The 20,281-nt window shown below is 29.4% G+C and overlaps 2 protein-coding genes across 4 annotated transcripts; both read left to right on the forward strand.

Annotated features, from left to right (window-relative positions):
• The first annotated feature begins 786 nt into the window (after nucleotides 1-786).
• Nucleotides 787-4,945, forward strand: LOC129971407 (sulfotransferase 1B1-like). Its single transcript, XM_056085149.1, has 2 exons — nucleotides 787-1,000; nucleotides 4,077-4,945. Exon 2 carries the CDS (start codon nucleotides 4,094-4,096, stop codon nucleotides 4,943-4,945), a length of 852 nt encoding a protein of 283 aa, XP_055941124.1. The 5' UTR covers nucleotides 787-1,000; nucleotides 4,077-4,093.
• Nucleotides 4,825-16,192, forward strand: LOC129971408 (sulfotransferase 1B1-like). Of its 3 annotated transcripts, none has more exons than XM_056085151.1 (2): nucleotides 4,825-4,954; nucleotides 14,860-16,192. In XM_056085151.1, exon 2 carries the CDS (start codon nucleotides 14,877-14,879, stop codon nucleotides 15,726-15,728), a length of 852 nt encoding a protein of 283 aa, XP_055941126.1. In that variant the 5' UTR covers nucleotides 4,825-4,954; nucleotides 14,860-14,876; the 3' UTR covers nucleotides 15,729-16,192. The 3 variants fall into 3 exon arrangements, with proteins under 3 accessions (XP_055941126.1, XP_055941125.1, XP_055941128.1); XM_056085150.1 differs by lacking the exon at nucleotides 4,825-4,954 and adding an exon at nucleotides 6,874-7,180; XM_056085153.1 differs by lacking the exon at nucleotides 4,825-4,954 and adding an exon at nucleotides 10,912-11,522.
• The last annotated feature ends 4,089 nt before the right edge of the window (nucleotides 16,193-20,281 follow it).

Below are 20,281 nucleotides of genomic sequence, written 5' to 3' on the forward strand. Positions count from 1 at the left end.
GGTGTTATATCAATTAAAGCTTTTTTTTTACTATTTAACTCTATTTTTAATTTAGTTTTTCGAAAAATAATTCAAAATGAAGTATCTGAAGAAATTTCGATTAGCCTTTATTTTGTAAATGAGTCAAAGTATATTAAACGAATGAATTTTACATAAACCAAGGTAAGAATTTAGTAAAAATACTTGAAGAGCTTCATTCTATTCGAAAACCACAGTATATTTTATTCCATAAGTTAACATGTATTGCAGTTTTATATCATTCAGAATCCAGCTTGAAATTTTAAAATTATGATATCTTTTTTCTTGTAGTTTCAGATTTTCCTCTATTTTATCATAAAAAGAGAAAATTTCGCAATTTATATTGCATTCAAAATAAAATTTTTGTAATTAAACGTTTAGTGAAAAAATTAGAATTTATATCTTCATTTTTATAAAATATTAAGTTATCTGATTAAAAATATTTGAAAGAAAAAGAATAAGAAAATCTTCTTGTTTTTAATTTAATTTTACCCACTTTTCATAAGCATCCGATTAATTTTGTGAGAAAGTCTGATACGTTTCAGGAAAAAAAAATTAATTAATATAAAAATGTCATGAGTTTATTTAAAATTTATTTTTAAAAAAACATAAGCTTCCCTGTAAAAAAAAATCAAAAATATTTTATCTGAACAAAACTATAATAAATGGCTGAAGCATTCCGAAGTATTCTGATAGTGTTAGAAGTGAACTCTGAATTTCATAATATCAAGCTAAAGCTTATACGCCTCCTGAATGGCGCCTTCTTGTTTTTTATTTCTCTCGTGATAACATCCAAGCCATATATGAGTGTAAATGAGATAGCGAACTTGAGTCTCACCAAATTGTGATTGCGAGAGCTTAGAACTGCAGCGGAAATTGCAGAAGACCGGAAGCGGGGCATTTTATACAATTAAAGCTTGATCGAAAAGATTCAACGTATTTTTCACAAAATCAAACTACCAATTGAACAGAAAGATATAAGGTGAGTAGTTTTTCACCAAACATACGGCTATTAGCATCTGTCTATTAGTATTAAGAATGTTTATTGAAATGCATTTAACCCATTAACTGTCACGATCCTTATTTGAAGATTTTGGAATTTTGCATACGCCACTAGGCACCAAAAAGGTATTTGGTATGCCTGACAGTTAAGTTTCATTCATTATATATCAGTCATTATTGTGTGTAACAGAAAGCGTATATTATGTGTTTAGTTTCTTTACAACAAACGAACAAATTTGAAATTCGTTCGTACGGAAATTTGACCGGAACAGAATTGTCGTATTTGAAATGTTATATTTTTGGTTTGGCTTTTATATTATAATGAAATACCGAGCATAAATATGCAATTACTTCAAAAAATAATTGACAATTAATGGGTTAATATCATCACAATGAGCTTGTGCATGAGGTAGTTACTAAAACATGGAATCATATTGTCTTAAAATGTACTTAAATGTGTTTAAAAATTGTTAAAATCAAAGACAAAATTTGCATGGAAATAAAATTGGGATCAAGGAAAACTTTTTTTTTAAATTTTAAAGTGATGTAAAAATTATTTTTTGTGTGTGATAATATGCACCTTTATTATTGAGGGAAAATGTAAAAATTTCGACTTATTTTCCAACTAAAGATCTGATTAAAATTCTGAAAAATCTTTTCTAATCGAGCATCTATTACAAAAGAACTCTTTCTACGCTCTAAATATGATAACTCTTGGTTCAAGGAACTACTGTCTTGAAGAAATGATTATTTCATAATGGGCGTCATCTGACTTAATTTATAGAGACTTAACGCACATAAACATTCTAATATTAAAAATCATCTTGGGCTTTTTCTCCTTCGAACTCGATTTAAAAAAATACAATACTTTCTATATGTGTGCTTTATACACGAGAAAATGAAAATGTATCGAATAATCTTTATATTTATCCGAATGTGCGTGCTGCTAGAAAATATTTGTAAATACTGCGCATTATGAACAAAACTTTCATGTAAGTTGAAAATGATTATCAATGGTTTGCGAAAAAGTTGAATTCAAATATTTTTCTTCATAATAAATTTCTGGTCAGTCACGTAAGTGCCATTATAACTGGATCTGAAAAGGAAAAGCTTAAACATATTCTTTTACATGACTAAGATTGGAAAGAAAATCTATCCATCTTTTCAGATATATTTAAAAAAATGTGCAAATACAAAAAATTTTCTAATTCAGTGGCCACTATTTCAATGGAATTTGAAAAAATATACCATACTAACTTTGCGGAAGCTACAGCATATTTTGATCAAATAACTGAACTGGTATCTATAATTTAACAACGAATGAAATTCAGTTGACTTTACACATACGAAATGCTAATTTTGCATACAAGTACACTTAGAGTCCTAATTCTTGTAAACAAAGCAAATTGTGAGTGATTGAAAAAAAAATGACAAAGTTTTCATGTATGAGAAAAAAGTTCTTCTGATTGGTGCAAATGAATTAAACAAATGCATCATTAGGTGAATGAAATTCGGAGGGGGGATTCTGGGGAATAATTTTATATCATTATGCGTGATTTTTTTTTTTTTTTTGAAAAAGCAAATGATAAGAATAAAAAACACATGTAGATGATTTGATCATTGGAAGATTTGGAGGTAAATTAGATAAGAATGTTGAATTAGATATATTACAAATTAATTTAGAATTTCCAAAATCATTGCTGGAGGACGTTGAAAAAAGATTTTATAAAGCTGAGAAGAGATTAGAAATTAAAGTTCATGTTGCAGATTCAAATTATTAGAAATGAGAATCAATGTATATAATTAACATCCAAAAAAACTGCCGAATAACTGTTGTCAAACTGGTACAAAAGATACAAACAAACATGGATTCTAGAATATCGCAACAGACAATGACTAAGAGATTGAATCGTGTTAGTTTATTTACTTGTAAATAAGTTAAATGTATTCCATGGAGAATTTCCATGAAAGAAAAGGTATGAAAGTTATCGCGAATACAGAAGCAACTCTAATCAGCAGTAAGGAAGTGTATAATTCACAAATAATAGCAGATTTTGTTTATTCAGACTTTAGTACAATTGACGTCTATTCAGACTTTAGTACAATTGATGTGAAGTCTATCCTTCCGTCAATATATTGTAAGTTGACTATTGTAGAGTTAGTAGTGTAGTTTTAGGTTAAGTATTAAATGGGCATGCACAAATTTATGAAAAAAAAATAAGGACATGTATCCCCAGACATATTTGTTGAATAATACGGAGACATAAGTACGTTAATTTTCATACTATTATCTGAATGTTTCATCGCATTGTCATTCCGCAGCTTGTTGGCAGACTCTTTGAAAGTAAAGTAAGTTATAGAATGAAGTTATTAATAAGATAATAAGTTAATATCATCTTATTAATAATTATTATCTAATTAATTATAATAAGTTATTTCATAGAATAAGTTCAAGATTTAGTGTTCAGGATCTGATCAAGATAGTGTGCAATCACTGCTATTGTCTGCATTACAATTAGAGATAGTTAAATCTTATTAAGTTTCATAAAAGTAATTGTAAACAAAAGCTGACCATACTTTGCCGACCACTCTAAAAACTATAAATTAGTATATATTCTTTTTGTATGAAATATACCTGGTTTTTGTATGAAATATACCAGTAAAGTTATCATTTTTTATATGGAGGCTTGTCTAGTGTTATATATATACATTTATTAATAAGAAATTACTACAACTTATTTTTTCTTACAAAATAATGCTGTTCCTTAATTTTTGACTCTCAATGTATTTTCATACTGAAAAACTATATAATTCCTTCGTTACTAGTTGGCTTTATTAGCAACGTTAACTGTAATAATAGTTTAAATAATCATCGTTAAATGTAATAATAGTTTAAATAATCATCGTTAAATGTAATAATAGTTTAAATAATCATCGTTAACTGTAGTAATAGTTTAAATAGTCATCGTTAAATGTAATAATAGTTTAAATAATCATCGTTAAGTGTAATAGTAGTTTAAATAATCATCGTTAAATGTAATAATAATCTTTTTCAGAAACCCAGTGAATAAACATGGCTCCAACTCAGATTATCAGAGGATTACCGTTCCCGAAAGCCTCTTGGTTTTCCGAAAAAAACATCGAAGATACTCTAGATTATGTCCCTCATGATGGTGATATCATTATCGCTTCCTATCCTAAAACGGGAACCACTTGGCTTCAATACGTAGTGTTCCAAATCTTATCTCAGGGAGAGTTGTTTCCTAACATTGATGATTGTATATACAAATATGCTCCATATCTCGAAATGTCGGGAACAGCCGTTTTAGAAAATATGGAGAAGCCAAGAGTATACAAACACCATTGTCCTTACAACATGGTACAGAAAAATGACAAAGCTAAATATATCTACATTTATCGGAAGCCGGAAGACACAATTATTTCTTATTATCATTTTGCGCTTAGTTTGGGATTCGAGACACCTGAACTGGATGAATTCTTCGAAGATTTCATATCAGGAAATATAGGATATGGTCATTATTTCGACCACGTGTTGTCCTTCTTTGATCATAAAGACGATGAGAATGTACTGCTGGTGTCATACGAAAAACTTTTACTCAATAAGCGAGAGGAAATTCTGAGAATTGCGAAGTATTTTGGTGATGAGTATTACCAAACTCTCTCTGAAAATGAATCTATAATGGATAAAGTTCTAGAACACACAAGTTTTGATTACATGAAGAAGAATCTTTCTTTAACGCATCCTGGTGAAGAAGGTGCAAAAAGAAAAGTAAATTTTTTTAGGAAAGGAACCATTGGAGATGGAAAGCAGTCACTGAAACCAGAGCAGTTGAAACGCCTGAAAGATTTAGCAAAGAAAAAATTGGAAGGATCTGATTTGCTCAAAGAATGGTTTGATGAGTGAAAAATGCATGTAATTAATCTAAATGAAAGCTGTCAAATTAATCGAAGAATTTTTCTATTATATCTTGCCTTCATCTCTTTCTTGCCACTAATACCTCAGACTTTTGGAGCCTACTTTTCGGTTTCAATTATTTCAAACAAAGAATCGAAATTAATTTTATCTTTTTTTATACATAGTATCTAATCCCTAGTATTTGCAATTCTCCAATTCTATTTCCAGTTGTTCCAAAATTCATTTTTTTAAATTATATTATTTACTGGTTCCAAAATTCATAGTATATATTTTTGGAATTATGTTATTTAATGCTATATATTAAAACTAATCACCAAAGCTTACTGTACGTATAAATATATTAAAGAAATAAAGTATCTGAATACTGAAATTAAAATATTTTCTTTCACCTAATTTTTAAATTAAATATGTAAGTATGAACAATTCATGGCATTGAAATAATTAATATTTCTGTTTCCTGTATTTGTGTGTGCCTGAGTATGTGCGTGCGTGTTGTATGGCTGTCTGATTGTTGGTTCTCTACACCCAGCTGATTGACTTGCAATTTTTAGATTTAGCACAAATATATTTTAGAAAGAGGGAATGTGCACCTTGGTGCTTTCTTTTTGAATTTTTCTCTTCTAATAATAAAGGAAAATGTGTGTGTATATATATATATATATGTTGGCACACTACAGAGCAAATAGTTTGATCTAGAACTATGGAATTTAGAACAAATAATTTTTAATAGGAAGAAATATTCACTTCAGAGCTAATTTTTGGGAATTTTTTTTTTCTGTTTTCTGCATTTGCGTGTGCTTGAGTGTGTGTGTATGTACTTCGTTGTCTGATTTTTGTTTCTCTATGGACAGTTGAGTGATTTGGAGCGTTCAGAACAATCGTGAACATAAGCTATGGAATCAATTTTTCCAGTGAACCAGCAACTCGTCAAAGGCGTTTATTATTTATAAAGTTCTGCTTCAAATGAATTTTCTTTTACTTCGTGAAAATTTTAATGCACCTTATAAAAATAAATTTAACAACAATATGCAAAAAATGAATTACATCAAATGTTCCAAAAAGGTTTCTGTAGTTATTCTTTTGCAAGGTGAGGAAAGAAATGTTAATTTCATACAAATAATCATTTTGGGATGGCAAAAAAAAAAAAAAAAAAAAAAAACGTGATTATCAAGTATAATAAGAAATATAATTTATCTTAATGTCTGAAATTGCGTTTTTCAAAAAATGATTTTTTTTTTAAACCTTCCGAAGAAATTTTTGTTATTTTGAAAATATTAATTCTTCAATGTATCGAACCGTAGTCTATAAAACGGATAAGATATACATAATGTGGGAGTTTTAAAAAAAAATTGTCATTTTTTTTTTTTTTTTTTTTTTGAAATTTTACAATACATTTTATACCTAAAATTCTACATAAATTGTATTTTATTTCATTAAACATCTGTTTGAAATTTCAAAATTATGATATTGGGGTTCACTTCTAACATTTTTTGGATTCCAACTAAATAACAAAAAAATATGTTGCACAGTTCAATTTGAATTCCAGGCTAAACTTTTGTAATTTAATATTTAGTAAAAAATTAAGAATTTAAATCTACATTTTTATAAAAATAATAAAATTTCTAATTAGAAATATTTAATCGAAAAAAATAAGAATTATTTTTTAAATTTCATTTTATTTATTTCACATAAGCATCTAATTTATTCCGAAAAAATACCTGAAAAAAATAGATTTAAAACAAAATTTCTATGAATTTATTAAAAAGAATTATCTTAATAAGAAAAGACATATTTTAATTATAAAGAAAAATCATCAGAATATTCTGAATGATAATATATGTATTGGAATCAAGTGAACTCTGATTTTAAATAATCAGCTTAAAACTCATAGTAAAAAATCAGTTATGCCTTCTGTGTTTTATTTTTATTTATTTCTTTATTTATCGTTCCCAAAATCACCAGAAACGAAAATCTGATCGTTATCTGATCGAAAACAAGATAACGAACTTGGGTCTTTAAAATGACATTACATGCACTTCGAACTTCCCAACGTTAGAATGAATGTATATAAACTTCCAAAATCAAAAATGACCTTGGGAGATGACCGACAGCGCAATATTTCATGCAACTAAAAAAAAAGCATCAACACATTTTCCCCTCTGTTTCTATCTACTAGCTGAAGTAAGAGGAAGGTTAAATTTCACTGTGCGCATCAGATAAAGGGTGAGTACATAATGATATTCACCCAAGATGTGGATTTATTCGAGAGAAAATCTAACAGTTTTTGAAATAAGATCCAATAGTTTTATAATTATTCAATGAAATGCAATATATTCTTTAAAATCGTTTTTAGTAACTCTCTACGTGATTTTAAAAATGAAATTTAAATCTGTAAAATAAATTTATGTTTTTAGATTTCATTCCAAACAGTGTAGCAGTAAAATGAAACATTTGGAAATACAACTAGAGACATAGATTTATTCCCTAATATATAATAACATTCAATAAACTTTTAAAAAAAATGTTGTATGAGTTAAAGTCTCTATATATTATTTACAATCATATACACATATAAATCCAATTAATTTTTTGGAAGTAAACATATTTGACTAATACCTCTTTTAATAACACCATTCAAAACTCTTATTACTACAACTCTGACTAAACCATCAGAACCTTTTATTAATTCTTGAATTCTACCCAGTCTCCATTTATATGGAGGCAAATCTGGATCTTTGATTACAACTATATCATTAAGATTTACATTATTCTTAGCAAACTGCCATTTGTTTCTAAGATGCAAATTATTCAAATAATCAAGTTTCCAATTTTTTCAAACTTGTTGTATTAATTTAGTTAATTTTGCCATTTTTACAAATAATTAATTTCCTCTGAAAATTCAGAAGGTTGCACCTTGCTTACCATGAAGTTGGATGCTGCTTGAATTTCCATTATTATTATCTTACCTTTTTTACATTTTAGAAGAACACTTCAAATGATTAATAAATCTGAAAAGATAACTTACAATTTTAGTACAGTAGTTACTTAAATTTAAAATATTACAAATAAAATTATTAGAAATATTAATCAGTCAATTCAATTTACAAGGAGTTTTAACTTCTTTCAAAAAGTCATTATTGATTGCACACACTCGCGATTTGCTGCACAAAAGTCTTGTATTCACTTCACCAGATTTATTTTTTGAACACACATAGATGACTGCACCGTAGGCCTTATTTGAGGCATCACAGAAGCAATGTAGATCTATGGTGGGTGGGTGGAAACCCATTTGTGAAGTTGCATGCCTCCTTTACTTAAAGGTTCTATTAAATGCTGTTGTAAAGCCTTGGTTTCTGGTAAGTTATTTGAACCAGTTAAAATGTCATCAACATAAACATCAGTAGGAAGTGCTGCAGATGCTTGAGGAAATTCACTTTTGTCTTTCTCAGCTAATGCCTTGAGTGTTCTGGTGGCTAAAAATGGAGCACATTTTGTTCCATATGTCACAGTCCGTAGTCTGTATGTTTCCACAGGAGCAAATTTATTAGGTTTCCACAGAATTTTTTGCAGGTCTCTATCTGCTTCTGCGACCAAAATTTGGCGATACATTTTCTTTATATCTGCACTAAATGCAAATTGATATGTTCGGAATCTCAAGATGATGCAAAATAGCTCCTGTTGAATTGTTCCGCCGTTCAATAAAATGGAATTAAGTGAAACTCCACTGCTAGAATTTGCAGATGCATCAAAAACGACACGCAGGGGTGTTGATGTGCTTTCTGGGTGAAACACAGCATGATGAGGAATATAATATTCACTATTGGCAATTTCAGGAGAATCTAAAATTCCTTCCATATGATTTAACTGGAAATATTCATCCATGAAAGCCTTGTATTGTATTGCCATTGTTTTATTTTTATCTAATCCTTTCCAAAGTAAATTTAAACGTCTTTCCACCATTTCTTTTGAATCGCCTAGAGTAGAACGTTTTTCTTCAATTATTGGTAATTTAACATTTCTTCCGGTACTATCTCTCTTATGAGTGGAAAGAAAATGTTCCTCACAGTAAGTTTCTTCATATGTTTTTGATTCGACTGAATCATCTGGTTTATCACCAGGAAAAGATTCTAAGTTAAAGAAATTTTTAACAGAATTCTCCAGATTATCATTTTTAAAAATTAATCCAGAAAAGAAATGAGAATTTCTGCCGTTGATTGTTCCAGTTACTAAATATCCGAACACACTATTTTGTAACAAGAGTGAATTATCATATGATCTAAATTTTTCTGCCTTCAATAAATCAAAGAACAACTCGCATCCGAGTAATGCATTAATTTTACTAGGAATATGAAAAGTCTCATCCGCAAGTTTTATCTCACTTGGGAAGTTAACTTTTGAGATATCAATATCTTTAGAAGGAGTTAAATGCGTTATTTTAGGCATAATTAAAAATGATACAGTTCTGGAAAAATCATTGCCTTCATTAAAAATGGTAGTGGTTAATTTATTTTTAACGAAGAATTCTCCTCCGTTAATACCAGAGATGGATGCATTAACCTTTTCCCGCTTCAAATCTAAAGAATTGGCCAAATCTGCAGTTATTATGTTTACCGAACTCCCTGAATCCAACAGGGCCTTTATTTTTATTTTTTGACCAAATGCGTCTTCAATAAATAACTGCGCGGTGCATAGAAGGTTTGAAGATAGTTTCGAGTTACTTGCAAGCGCTGACTCAGCCTCAGGGGTCAGTTTTTGGGGGAACCTCGACGAGCCAGACGGTTCATTGTTTACATAAAGTTGCTCCCCCGCGTCTGGGGGCGTTACCTCTGCAAGGCGCGTACTTTTAGGATCCAGATGTATCAAAGAATTATGGCCTGATTTTTGACAGCTTCGGCAGCGGAATGTGGATTTGCAGGGTGGTTTATGCAATTTCAAACAGTTCTTACAAATGTTGTATTTTTCTAAAAGCTCGATTCTTTTAGAAACACTCAGTTTTAAAAATTCAGAGCACCGTTGTAAAGGATGTTCAAATTTACATAAAATACATGGCTTTACATTACTTAGTTTATTCGCATTAAGAAGAAAGTTTTTTGGCTTATTTATTGCGCCTTGAAATTCCTTGTGGAATTTGTTCCTTGTAGGGTATTTCCCTAATTGATCGAGTACCATCGCTCTTGATTCTAAAAATTGCAAGAGCTCCTTCAATGAAGGTATTTGTTTTGATTGTATGGACATTTCATATGCCTTTCTACTCTCTTTGTCAAGTCTTTCTAATATTATATTTACTAATATAGCATTTGTTAAGTCATTACATTCTAAATTCAAACTTTTTAAACCTCTCAGACTTTTATTTATTGTGTCTGTGATATTTCGTAAGCCTTTTGCAGACTCAAAATTTAATTTTTCTAGTTTTAGCATATTTCGAATGTGAATATCAACAATTGCTCGCTTATTTTCAAAGCGTTCTTCGAGAGCAGCAAACAGTGACTCAAATGTATCATCACTTGTTTCTATATATTTAGCTTCACCACGGAGGGCAGCTTTTAAATAAAATAACTTTTGATCATTCGTTAATTCGGTATTATCGTTTATTAGACACATAAATTGATTTTTGAAATTACTGAATTCTTCCATTTTTCCGTAAAATAGCGGTAAGGGAACTTCCGGAAGTTTCGTTTTTAATTCAAAATGATTCATAAAAGCTTTCAAATTTGAATTTTGATCATTTATATTATGAATTACATTTTCCTTAACATTATAATTAGAGAGTAAGCATTTCAAACTTACCTCTAATTCGTTTCTTTCTTCTTCGATATCCAATATTTCTTGATCGCACTTTTGGCTTAGCGTTTCATCTTCGTCGATTTCTAAATAATCCTTGAATAAAATTTCTAATTCTTGTTTTATTTCTTCCACAATTGCCAGCTTTTGTTGACAGCTTAATATGAATTTATTTTCTTCTTCAACCGTTGAACTATTTTCAACAAACTTTTTAACACTTGTTAGTTTCGCCTTTATCCTTCCACGGATTCTATTTAACTCTTTGGCTTTTTGAGTTTTATTTTTCTCCATAGTTTCGCTAATTCGTCTCCGGATCGCTAGGACCAGAATGGAGAGGTTCGATAATGATGACGGACCTTTTTTGTATTTTTAAGATTTTATTGTTTCTCCGCTTTCGGGAGTTGGATTGAGCCTTGCCTTTCGGCGTTGCTGCTTCGTCGATGATGTTACAAAGACTGATGGTTTTTTACATATGCCGCTAGAGGGCGTTACAAGTGAGAGGCGGGGCAACATGCTTACGTAACAGTTCAGAAGCTTATAAAAATATGCTACTCTCCTAAATATAATATCCTACTCTCCTAAAAATAATATATTTAAATATGCTACTCTCAGAAATATTTTGGTATGGTAGAGATGAATTAATTTGAAGTTGTCGAAATTGCAATTAAAATTTGATTTAATAAATATTGGCTCCGAAGCTACTGAGACTACAATTAAGTACGATTTATAGAAAATTTTCATTAAAAATTGAATCTAAAATGAGAACAATCTGAGAAAAATGTTGGTAAGTGTTATTTTTAATATTATTAATATCTTCATTAATAATAAAGATAAACACGTGTAGTCTGTATTTGTGTTGCCACTCTACGTGTTAGAATGTTTGACCTAGAACTATCAAATTGGACAAAAAAAATATATACTTCGGAAAATAGAACTGTGCACCCTGGAGCGATATTTAAAAAATTTTAATAATAGTTAAACCTTTCTTAATAAAGTTAAGGAAGATTTTGGTGTTTTTCCGCGATAACTTTCCAAAACATTATTACACAAAATTAATTCTTGCTCAATTTCCAACTTCAAAATAAAATTATCGAATTAATGATATTAACGTATTAGTTGTGTAATATTTTTAAATATTGAAATTTTTAAAAAATTACAAAATTTTTACAACATAATTCATTGTTGTACTGAAATTTAAACCATTTTCAATGCTTCTTATAATATATAATTGAGTGAGTTTATTTTGTTGAAAGCTTAAGAATAATTTTGTTTCCTATTTGTATCGTTCATAAAAGGAATAAAAAACCGAAATTGCAGTATCGCGTAAGACGATGTGTAATTAAAAGATAGAATATTTGGACAGTTATGTTTATAATAGCCCCATGATGTCATTAGATTTGATTTCATTAGAGAAGTCTATTTAAACAAGACGTAGAACAATACTTTTCTTTTCTTTAAATCTCAAACAAAGTTAAAAAAAAGTAAGGAAAGAAAAGGAAAAAAAAGTAAGAAATTCGAGTCTTCAATGCGATACATCTAGAACGATAACATTTCAAGCTCGATTAATGTATTTTTATTTCATTTTCAAAATGTACTCTTAATTGTATATCAGGATAATATGCTTCCGAAAAATGTATTTAACATCATCGTAACGCACTTTTATATAAACGCAATTATTAAAAAAATAGCAATCCCTGAATTAGAAAAATATTTTTATTTACGCTTTTTTTCGTATATCTTCATAAGAATGATAAATTTTTTTGTAATATCGTTCATATAAAGAACATGATTGGGCTCACATTTCACAGATTAGTTCACAAGGGCATTTAAGGGACTAACTAGAAAATTGATTCTATAGGAAAAAAACTGATTTGGGTTCACCTTATTTCCCAGAAAGTTCATAAAGATTTTCAACTTTCACCAATGGTTTTTGCTTGCTATAAGCGACAACTACAAGAATGTTTGTGTAAAATGTAAGTGTTATTGGAAAATATACTTAATGATATTTTTTAAAAATTGTTAAAATTAGAGAAAAATATTATATTTGTGGATATATTGACAGAAAGCTAAAACATTCGATTAAAAATCAAATTAAAATTTTGAAAAGTTCTTTCTTACTGATCATCTGTGACAAAAAATCAACTGTAACTACTTACTAAATATGGTAGTTTGTGGGAGCTAGATATGTATCTCTATATACCACCACAAACACTGCACCAAAAGCAAAGGCAAAACACTCGAAACAATCTATGAAAGTTGTGTGTTTACTTCTTGTACAACTAACATCAAATGATTCAATCAATTTGTTTTTGTTAACAAAATGAAATTTTAATAAACATATTAAAAAAATTAAATATGCCTAAAAAATTAGAAAAAAAAATATTTAAGTCAAATAATATAGGATTAAAAGTGAATTCAAATGAAAAATAAACCGTTTAAAAAGGAAGAAAATTATTTTCCAACCTTGTACTGCGCGCAGCGCATAATTTATAGAGCGTTCAGGAACTACAGTTACCATCCTTCTAAATCCTACAATCTGCTTGGGATGACGAATCTTTTAAAAACTGTTATTATATAACCAATATTAAAAAATCACAAATGCCAATTATTAATACTATTCAAGGAGGATATTGGTCCTGTTTATCATGCAATTTACGAATCATTTGCGAAGCGATTCAGTTACAGTTAAAAGGACAGGCACGAAGAATTTTTTAGACATTACGCTTACTAAGAATTCAAAATTTTAAACAAAATTATTTTGTAGCTCCAAAAATTTGATAATTTAAGATCATATTATGAAGGTTCTGAAACTTGGGAAGGAATGTTTTCAATGATTTGGCATTTTTAACCCTCCAGCTACGTTCCTGCGATTTCCACAGGTTGGCAATCAGTCCATTTTCTGTTTCATCTAGCGTTTTTCACTGTTTAGAGTGTTTATTTTCTCGATTACAGATTTATATTATTATCGTGTAACATAGAGTATCAGTTTACTTTCTCTGAAAAATATTTGAACTTAATTGCAAACATCGCACCTAAATAGTTATTTTAAAGAACTACTCAGTCAGAGGTTAAATTATTAATCATTATTGCTCATCTTATCCCACGAATTTCCTGTACACTTTTACAATATAGTAAGTTTTGTATAAAGTTCTGTTGTTTCTTCATTTTTTTTATTGATTAGATCTAAAATTAGATACAGATTTAAAATTTTGTTCCAAAAGCTCTAACTAAATTTCAAAAATATCGCACATTGCGTTTTTAATTTATTGTATTCATAGATATACGAGCAGATAAAAAAAAAACATTTTTTTTTTAAATAGCATACAGGCTCTGAATGGATTTTTTGAATAAACTCACATTTTGTTTCAGTAAATATTATTTCTTGGGACGGCAGATCAAAGCAATGATTGTCAAAGATATCGATTCATTTATCAGAATTGATTGTCTTGGTTATCTGAAAAGACCTTCCTCAGCTATTTCTTAAGAAAAAAAAAATGAATTGATGATTGATTTTTCAAATATGATAATGAACTTGACAGATCAAAAGTGTTTTATATCTTCTAGTATCTGCCGATATCATTTATTGAAATAGCTGTCCATTTAAACAAACACGATGGAAAGAAAACTCCATGAGGCAACTTCAATACTGAGAAATGGATAGCGCTTTTAAATATTTTGTGAAAGTAATTTTTAAAAAAATATATGGTTCGACTGCAAAACTTTAACTTGTCCCTTTATGTTGTCTAATGAAGGTTACATAGAACTATGCTGTAATAAGTTACAAAATATCACAATTCTGATATTTGTGGAAATGATATAAGAAACATAATAACAAATACACTGTTATTCCTGATGTTTACATTATAGCAATTTAAATTATACACATTTATTTGGAAGCATATTTAGCATGATTCGAACATGTCTTCAATTTAATGTATTCGACATCGTTCGTATTTATGCATTTATTAACATAAAACTTCTTCAAATTATTTTTATACAAAATTTAGTTGCCCTTAATTTATGAGTAAAAATTTATTTATAGTGAAGGTTTATATTCCGTCTGATTAACTAGTGACTTTTGTAACAATGCTAAATGTGATAATAGTTTTAATCTTTTTCAGAAACCGAGAAATCAAGCATGGCTCCAACTCAAATTATCAGGGGATTACCATTCCCGAAAGCACCTTGGATTTCTGCGAAAAACATCGAAGATACTCAAGATTATGTTCCTCACGATGGAGATATCATTATCGCTTCCTATCCTAAAACAGGAACCAATTGGCTCCAATACATAGTTTTCCAAATAATCTCTAATGGCGAATTCTTTCCCAACTTTAATGAATGCACTCTCAAACATGCTCCACTTCTGGAAATTGCGGGAACAGCCGTTTTAGAGAATTTAGACAAGCCGAGAATATATAAACATCATTGCCCTTACAATATGGTGCAGAAAAATAAAGCAGCTAAATACATCTACATTTATCGAAAACCAGAAGACACTATCATTTCTTATTATCACTTTGCCCGTAATTTAGGGTTAGAGACACCTGAACTGGATGAATTTTTCGAAGACTTCATATCTGGAAATATAGGATATGGCCATTATTTCGATCACGTGTTGTCCTACTTTGATCATAAGGACGATGAGAATGTACTGCTCGTGTCATATGAAAAACTTCTGCTTAATAGAAGAGATGAGGTCTTGAGAATAGCGAAGTATCTTGGTGATGAGTATTTTCAAATCCTCTCTAAAAATGATTCTGTAATGAACAAAGTTTTAGAACACACAAGTTTTGATTACATGAAGAAGAATCTTTCTGTAACACAACCAGGTGAAAAGGGTACAGAACGAAAAGTGGATTTTTTTAGAAAAGGAACAATTGGAGATGGAAAACAATCTTTGAAACCAGATCAATTAAAACGCCTCAAAGATTTAGAAAAGAAAAAATTGGAAGGAATTGATTTGCTCAAAGAATGGCTAAATGAGTGAAAGTTGTATTGCAGCCAATTGATATATAACTTTTACAACTTCCAATCTTAGTCATTCCTCTAATAATCCTCTGACTTTAGCAATTTTCCTTCATAGAATTGGCAATTCTAAAATTTCTATAAATCACTATAATTAAGTACAAAGGTAACCTATATTTGTTTTATCAAAGTGCTTACAATAGTTACATTTTTAAATAAAAAATATGTAATTATTGAAATTAAGGCATCTAATGTGACATTAGAAATTGAACAAGGAACCCATAATTTCATATGGCGCTGTTTATGTCAACAGAATAATAATACTGAATTTCTGTAAACGCAATTATGGAAGTTTCTATTGGAAATTTCTGTTGCAACGAAATATTCGTTTTTTGCAAATAATTGTTTACTGAAGATTTCAATTATGATTAGGTATACACAATTGTTGATTTATTTGTATTGAAATAAACACTAGAGAATATCATATTTCGCAGTTTTTATTGTGATTTAATAAATATATGTGCATATTATGAAGGTTTTAAAACCCATTGTATATTTTTAAGATTATATTATTTAGTATTATGATAGAAGCTAAGTTTAGAAGAATACTATTTGTAAATGCATATACAAAATAAAATATTTGAATACCGAAGCAGAAATACCTTATGCCGAATGATTTAAAATCAGATATGAAAGTTTCTGTACATTCCATTGGAAGGACAAAATTTATATTTCTACCTTTTATTATTATTTATTTATTTATAAAAGTATGCATTGGAAAAAATAACTAGAACCGTAAAAATTATTTTATCAACATATTTTCCTTTATATGTATAAATATTAGAAGTAACAGTTTCGGGTTTAGTACGATGTTTATTTCATTTCTTAAATGCAAATAAGTACTTGTACCAAATCTCTTCCACAGCATTCTTTAGTATGTACTGACATGTAGAATTCTTTCTTTCATACTATTGTTTCTGATGCGTTGCAGTAGTTGAAAAATAACAAGTAAGTTGTAATAAGTGATTCAAACATAAGTTTGCTATTACTAGAATATTTCGTAAACTTGTGTATATGGTAAAATCCAATGAATAAAATGCAGCTTGATTTTTACAATTATATTCTATATTTACAAAATATTTACAGATTCTTAAGAAACATTTACAATTCATAAGAGTGCGATTAAAGTCGTAAAAGTACGGTTATAAAGTATACAAATCGTCGTTAAAACGGATAAACATTATAGAAAAGTGAGAAAATTAATCTACAAAATGAGTTCGAAAGCACCAAACGATATTCTCACGATTCTTTATAGCGCAAAATTAATTAATTAAAAGTAAAAAACCAAACAATGAATTAGTAGCGCCATATGAAGCTTAGTGAATAAAAAAAAATCCAAAATGATGAATTAGTTGCCTCCATTTGAAGGTGATGCCACTTCATAGAAATAACGAACATATGCCGATGGTAAAAATAATTTTATTTTGAGTATGATCCAGGCATAAAATATTGGATTGTGCATATGTACATGCAAATAGAAAATTATTGTTTAAACCATTTTAAAGATGAAAGTACTATATTTTTATTATCATTAGATGTTTACCATTAGATGTTAGTGTTTTTATTACCATTAGATATTACGATAATTTTTGAATCTGCCAACTAATGGCACCTATCAACCTGGCAAACGATATCTAGCCCTTAGAGAAATAGATATTTGCTACTGAAAGAAATGCTCAAGTATGCATTTCATATCATTCTGATCCATATACTATTCTTTACAAACATACACACTCAGACAAAATTTATCAGCATTCATCTTTAAAAACAATGAAATCAAGAACTAGTTATGCTCATATCTAAAAAATCCAAAGGAAAAAAAATCGCGATCTTAATCATAGAAAAACTTATCGAAATTTTTTAAACGAGAAATATGCTACATACTTTAATTAGTAAATAATAACGAAAAAAAAAAAAAAAAAACGTTCATCTGCGCACGCATCATTTGAGCAGTTGTTTTACTGGAAATTTTCAAACTTCAATTAGATGAACATACAATTACATTTTTTTCAGGGAAGTTTTAATAGTTTTGCAACAACATTTAATCCGTATGCAGGTAAGCATTGTTGATTTTTTGGCATAAGGACCAGTGCAAAAAATGCTGAGCCCAATACAAAGTTGATTGAATGATAATATTTTAAAATAACTTCTATGAGTAAGTTGTACAAAACTGAAAGTAAACTATCTACAACCGTTGTACATAAAATAACATGTTTCAAATAAAACAAATTGTGACAGACAATGAAATACTAAAATTTAAATACTGTTGATAAAGCAATGGCTTTGTGAAATTCAAATAATTTAAAGTGTATTTTTCCTTTAAGGTTTAAAAGATAGAATAGAATGCTAATTGGTAATAATTAAAACTAAAAATTTGGTTAAATATAAACAATAGTATTTACTAGAGAGTGAGAAGCACATTAGAGCAGATAGAAGCTTGTTCTTAAAACACATGTTTGTGAGAGTCACATGGGTTTTGTTTTTAGTTCTATTAACGTCCCATTTGAAGCAACACTAGGGCTATTTTGGGACGGACCTCGTAATATTGAACCGCGGTCAGATGACGAGGACGACACCTGAGCTGGCACCCCCTCTCTCCACACCACACCAGCGGGAGGACGTTTGGTCAGGACGGATTTAGCGTGCAACAGACCTCCTTACACGACGGTTCTTCGGTGGAATCGGGTTCCGAACCTTAAACCTTACCACCAGGCCACCGCGGCCCCCTCGTGAGTCACATGGGAGTTCGACATGAAAACGACTCAATTTGAAATGCAAGTTTTAGCTTTACAAAATGCAACACTGTTTATGTTTTATTGAATGTTGTTTTTTCCGCTCTGCATGTTCCAAATCTCCCAGTAAAAGCAAAAATCTATGCAGTCGCGCTTTATATTTACGTCTCATCAGTAGACAATTCAGTATTGAAATAATTTTGTTGCTGCAATGAATAAGCAGCAAAAACGTGAAAAAATTCTTGAATGGTGAGGAGCCTCAAAATAATTTCGTGTCCATGGGATTTTATTGTCAAAATCTGCCATTTAGCTGAGAGTCACCGTTATTTTATTTGGCGTTTCGGGAAAAGACCCATTTTAAACTAACTTTAAACTGATGTGGCGATTTTTCGGTTAATTCCTAGAATGCTATTAATAATACTTGAAAATGAAATTTGTTTCTTAGATGTATTTTTTCCAACGGTTTGGAAATAAAATTTGACACAGAATTACAATTGTAGTCACATACCAAATTTTGTATATTTAAATCATTGGTTTTTTGAGTAACTTCACTTACATGTTCTTAAAATTACCGACCTACATAGAAGTCAACCCATCCATGGATTTTGTTCAAAATTTAATATGAATCTACATTTTAGATATTAAATCTGTATACCAAATTTTACCCATCTGACTCTCTTCGTTTTGTAATTATCGTGTTAACTTTTATTCAGACATCCAGAAGGGCAGATTTTCCCTTAATGGATTTAACTCAAAATTTGATAAAGATCTACAAATTCGATTTAATGATTTTTACCAAAGCGTTTTTCATTTATCTTTGTCACGGACGGATGAATAGATGGACAGACATAATGCCATAAATGTATTTTTGTGAGCTCAGTGAAGTCTGAGAATTGATTTGTCATAATCTGAAGATCAAATTTTTTGACGATTATAATATTTTCTCTATATTTCGTATACGAAAAAGTAGTAAGAAAGTTTAGTCACAGTATGACAAAGGTTGGGTAACAAATGAACAAGGTACAAGGTTTTGATAGCACTATGATGTCACGGGACTTGACACTATTAAGAAGGTTCATATACCCAAGGAACAGAACGGATATAAGTATTAAAATAATGTCGATTTTAATGTCTGACAATTTGACAAAATCATTGACATGAAATTATATTTAAATGATTTTGTGGAAATTAAACTTCATCAGATCTAAACATCGAATTTACAACATTTAATTACTCCTGCTTCTACTAAAACCTTTTTCATGATATTTCTATGTTAATCGAGTTGACATGAGAATCGTTCTAACAGTTGTTCAGATCCGTGCATAACTTGCAAACTTCAAAAATATTCATCAGTCCAAGCAACATTGGCATTTAGTAGAATGGACTCCGCACATATGGAATAACTCTCCAAAATGCAATCTGACAATAAAGGCGTAAGCATTTTTACCAAAAGTTACAAAATTGATTTTAAGAGCAACTTTACACACTGTCTCGGATATGAAGTTTCAATTCCAAAGTATCATAATCGAGAAAACTTTTATTCCAAGATTATTTTTTTTTTAATCTTTTTTCTATCTGCACGTTTTAACAGTCTGAAAATAGATATTTCTGGAATTATGTCAATGTAACGCAATATCCCACTTGCAGCGAACTAGATGTATTAAATATAGTTTGTGCATACGGTACTAAAGTTGTAGGTTTCCATTAAGTTACAGAAAGAGACCATCTAGAAAGCTTAACTGTCTGTCTGTGTACATATAGTATTTGTTTAATTTAGTAATTT

The sequence above is a fragment of the Argiope bruennichi genome, chromosome 6 (genome assembly GCF_947563725.1).
Source record: "Argiope bruennichi chromosome 6, qqArgBrue1.1, whole genome shotgun sequence".
Lineage (NCBI taxonomy): Eukaryota > Metazoa > Arthropoda > Arachnida > Araneae > Araneidae > Argiope > Argiope bruennichi.

Excerpts from the sequence above, each read along its gene's own strand:
- LOC129971408 (XM_056085151.1), top strand. The coding sequence starts at position 14,877 with ATGGCTCCAACTCAAATTATCAGGGGATTACCATTCCCGAAAGCACCT.
- LOC129971407 (XM_056085149.1), top strand. The coding sequence starts at position 4,094 with ATGGCTCCAACTCAGATTATCAGAGGATTACCGTTCCCGAAAGCCTCT.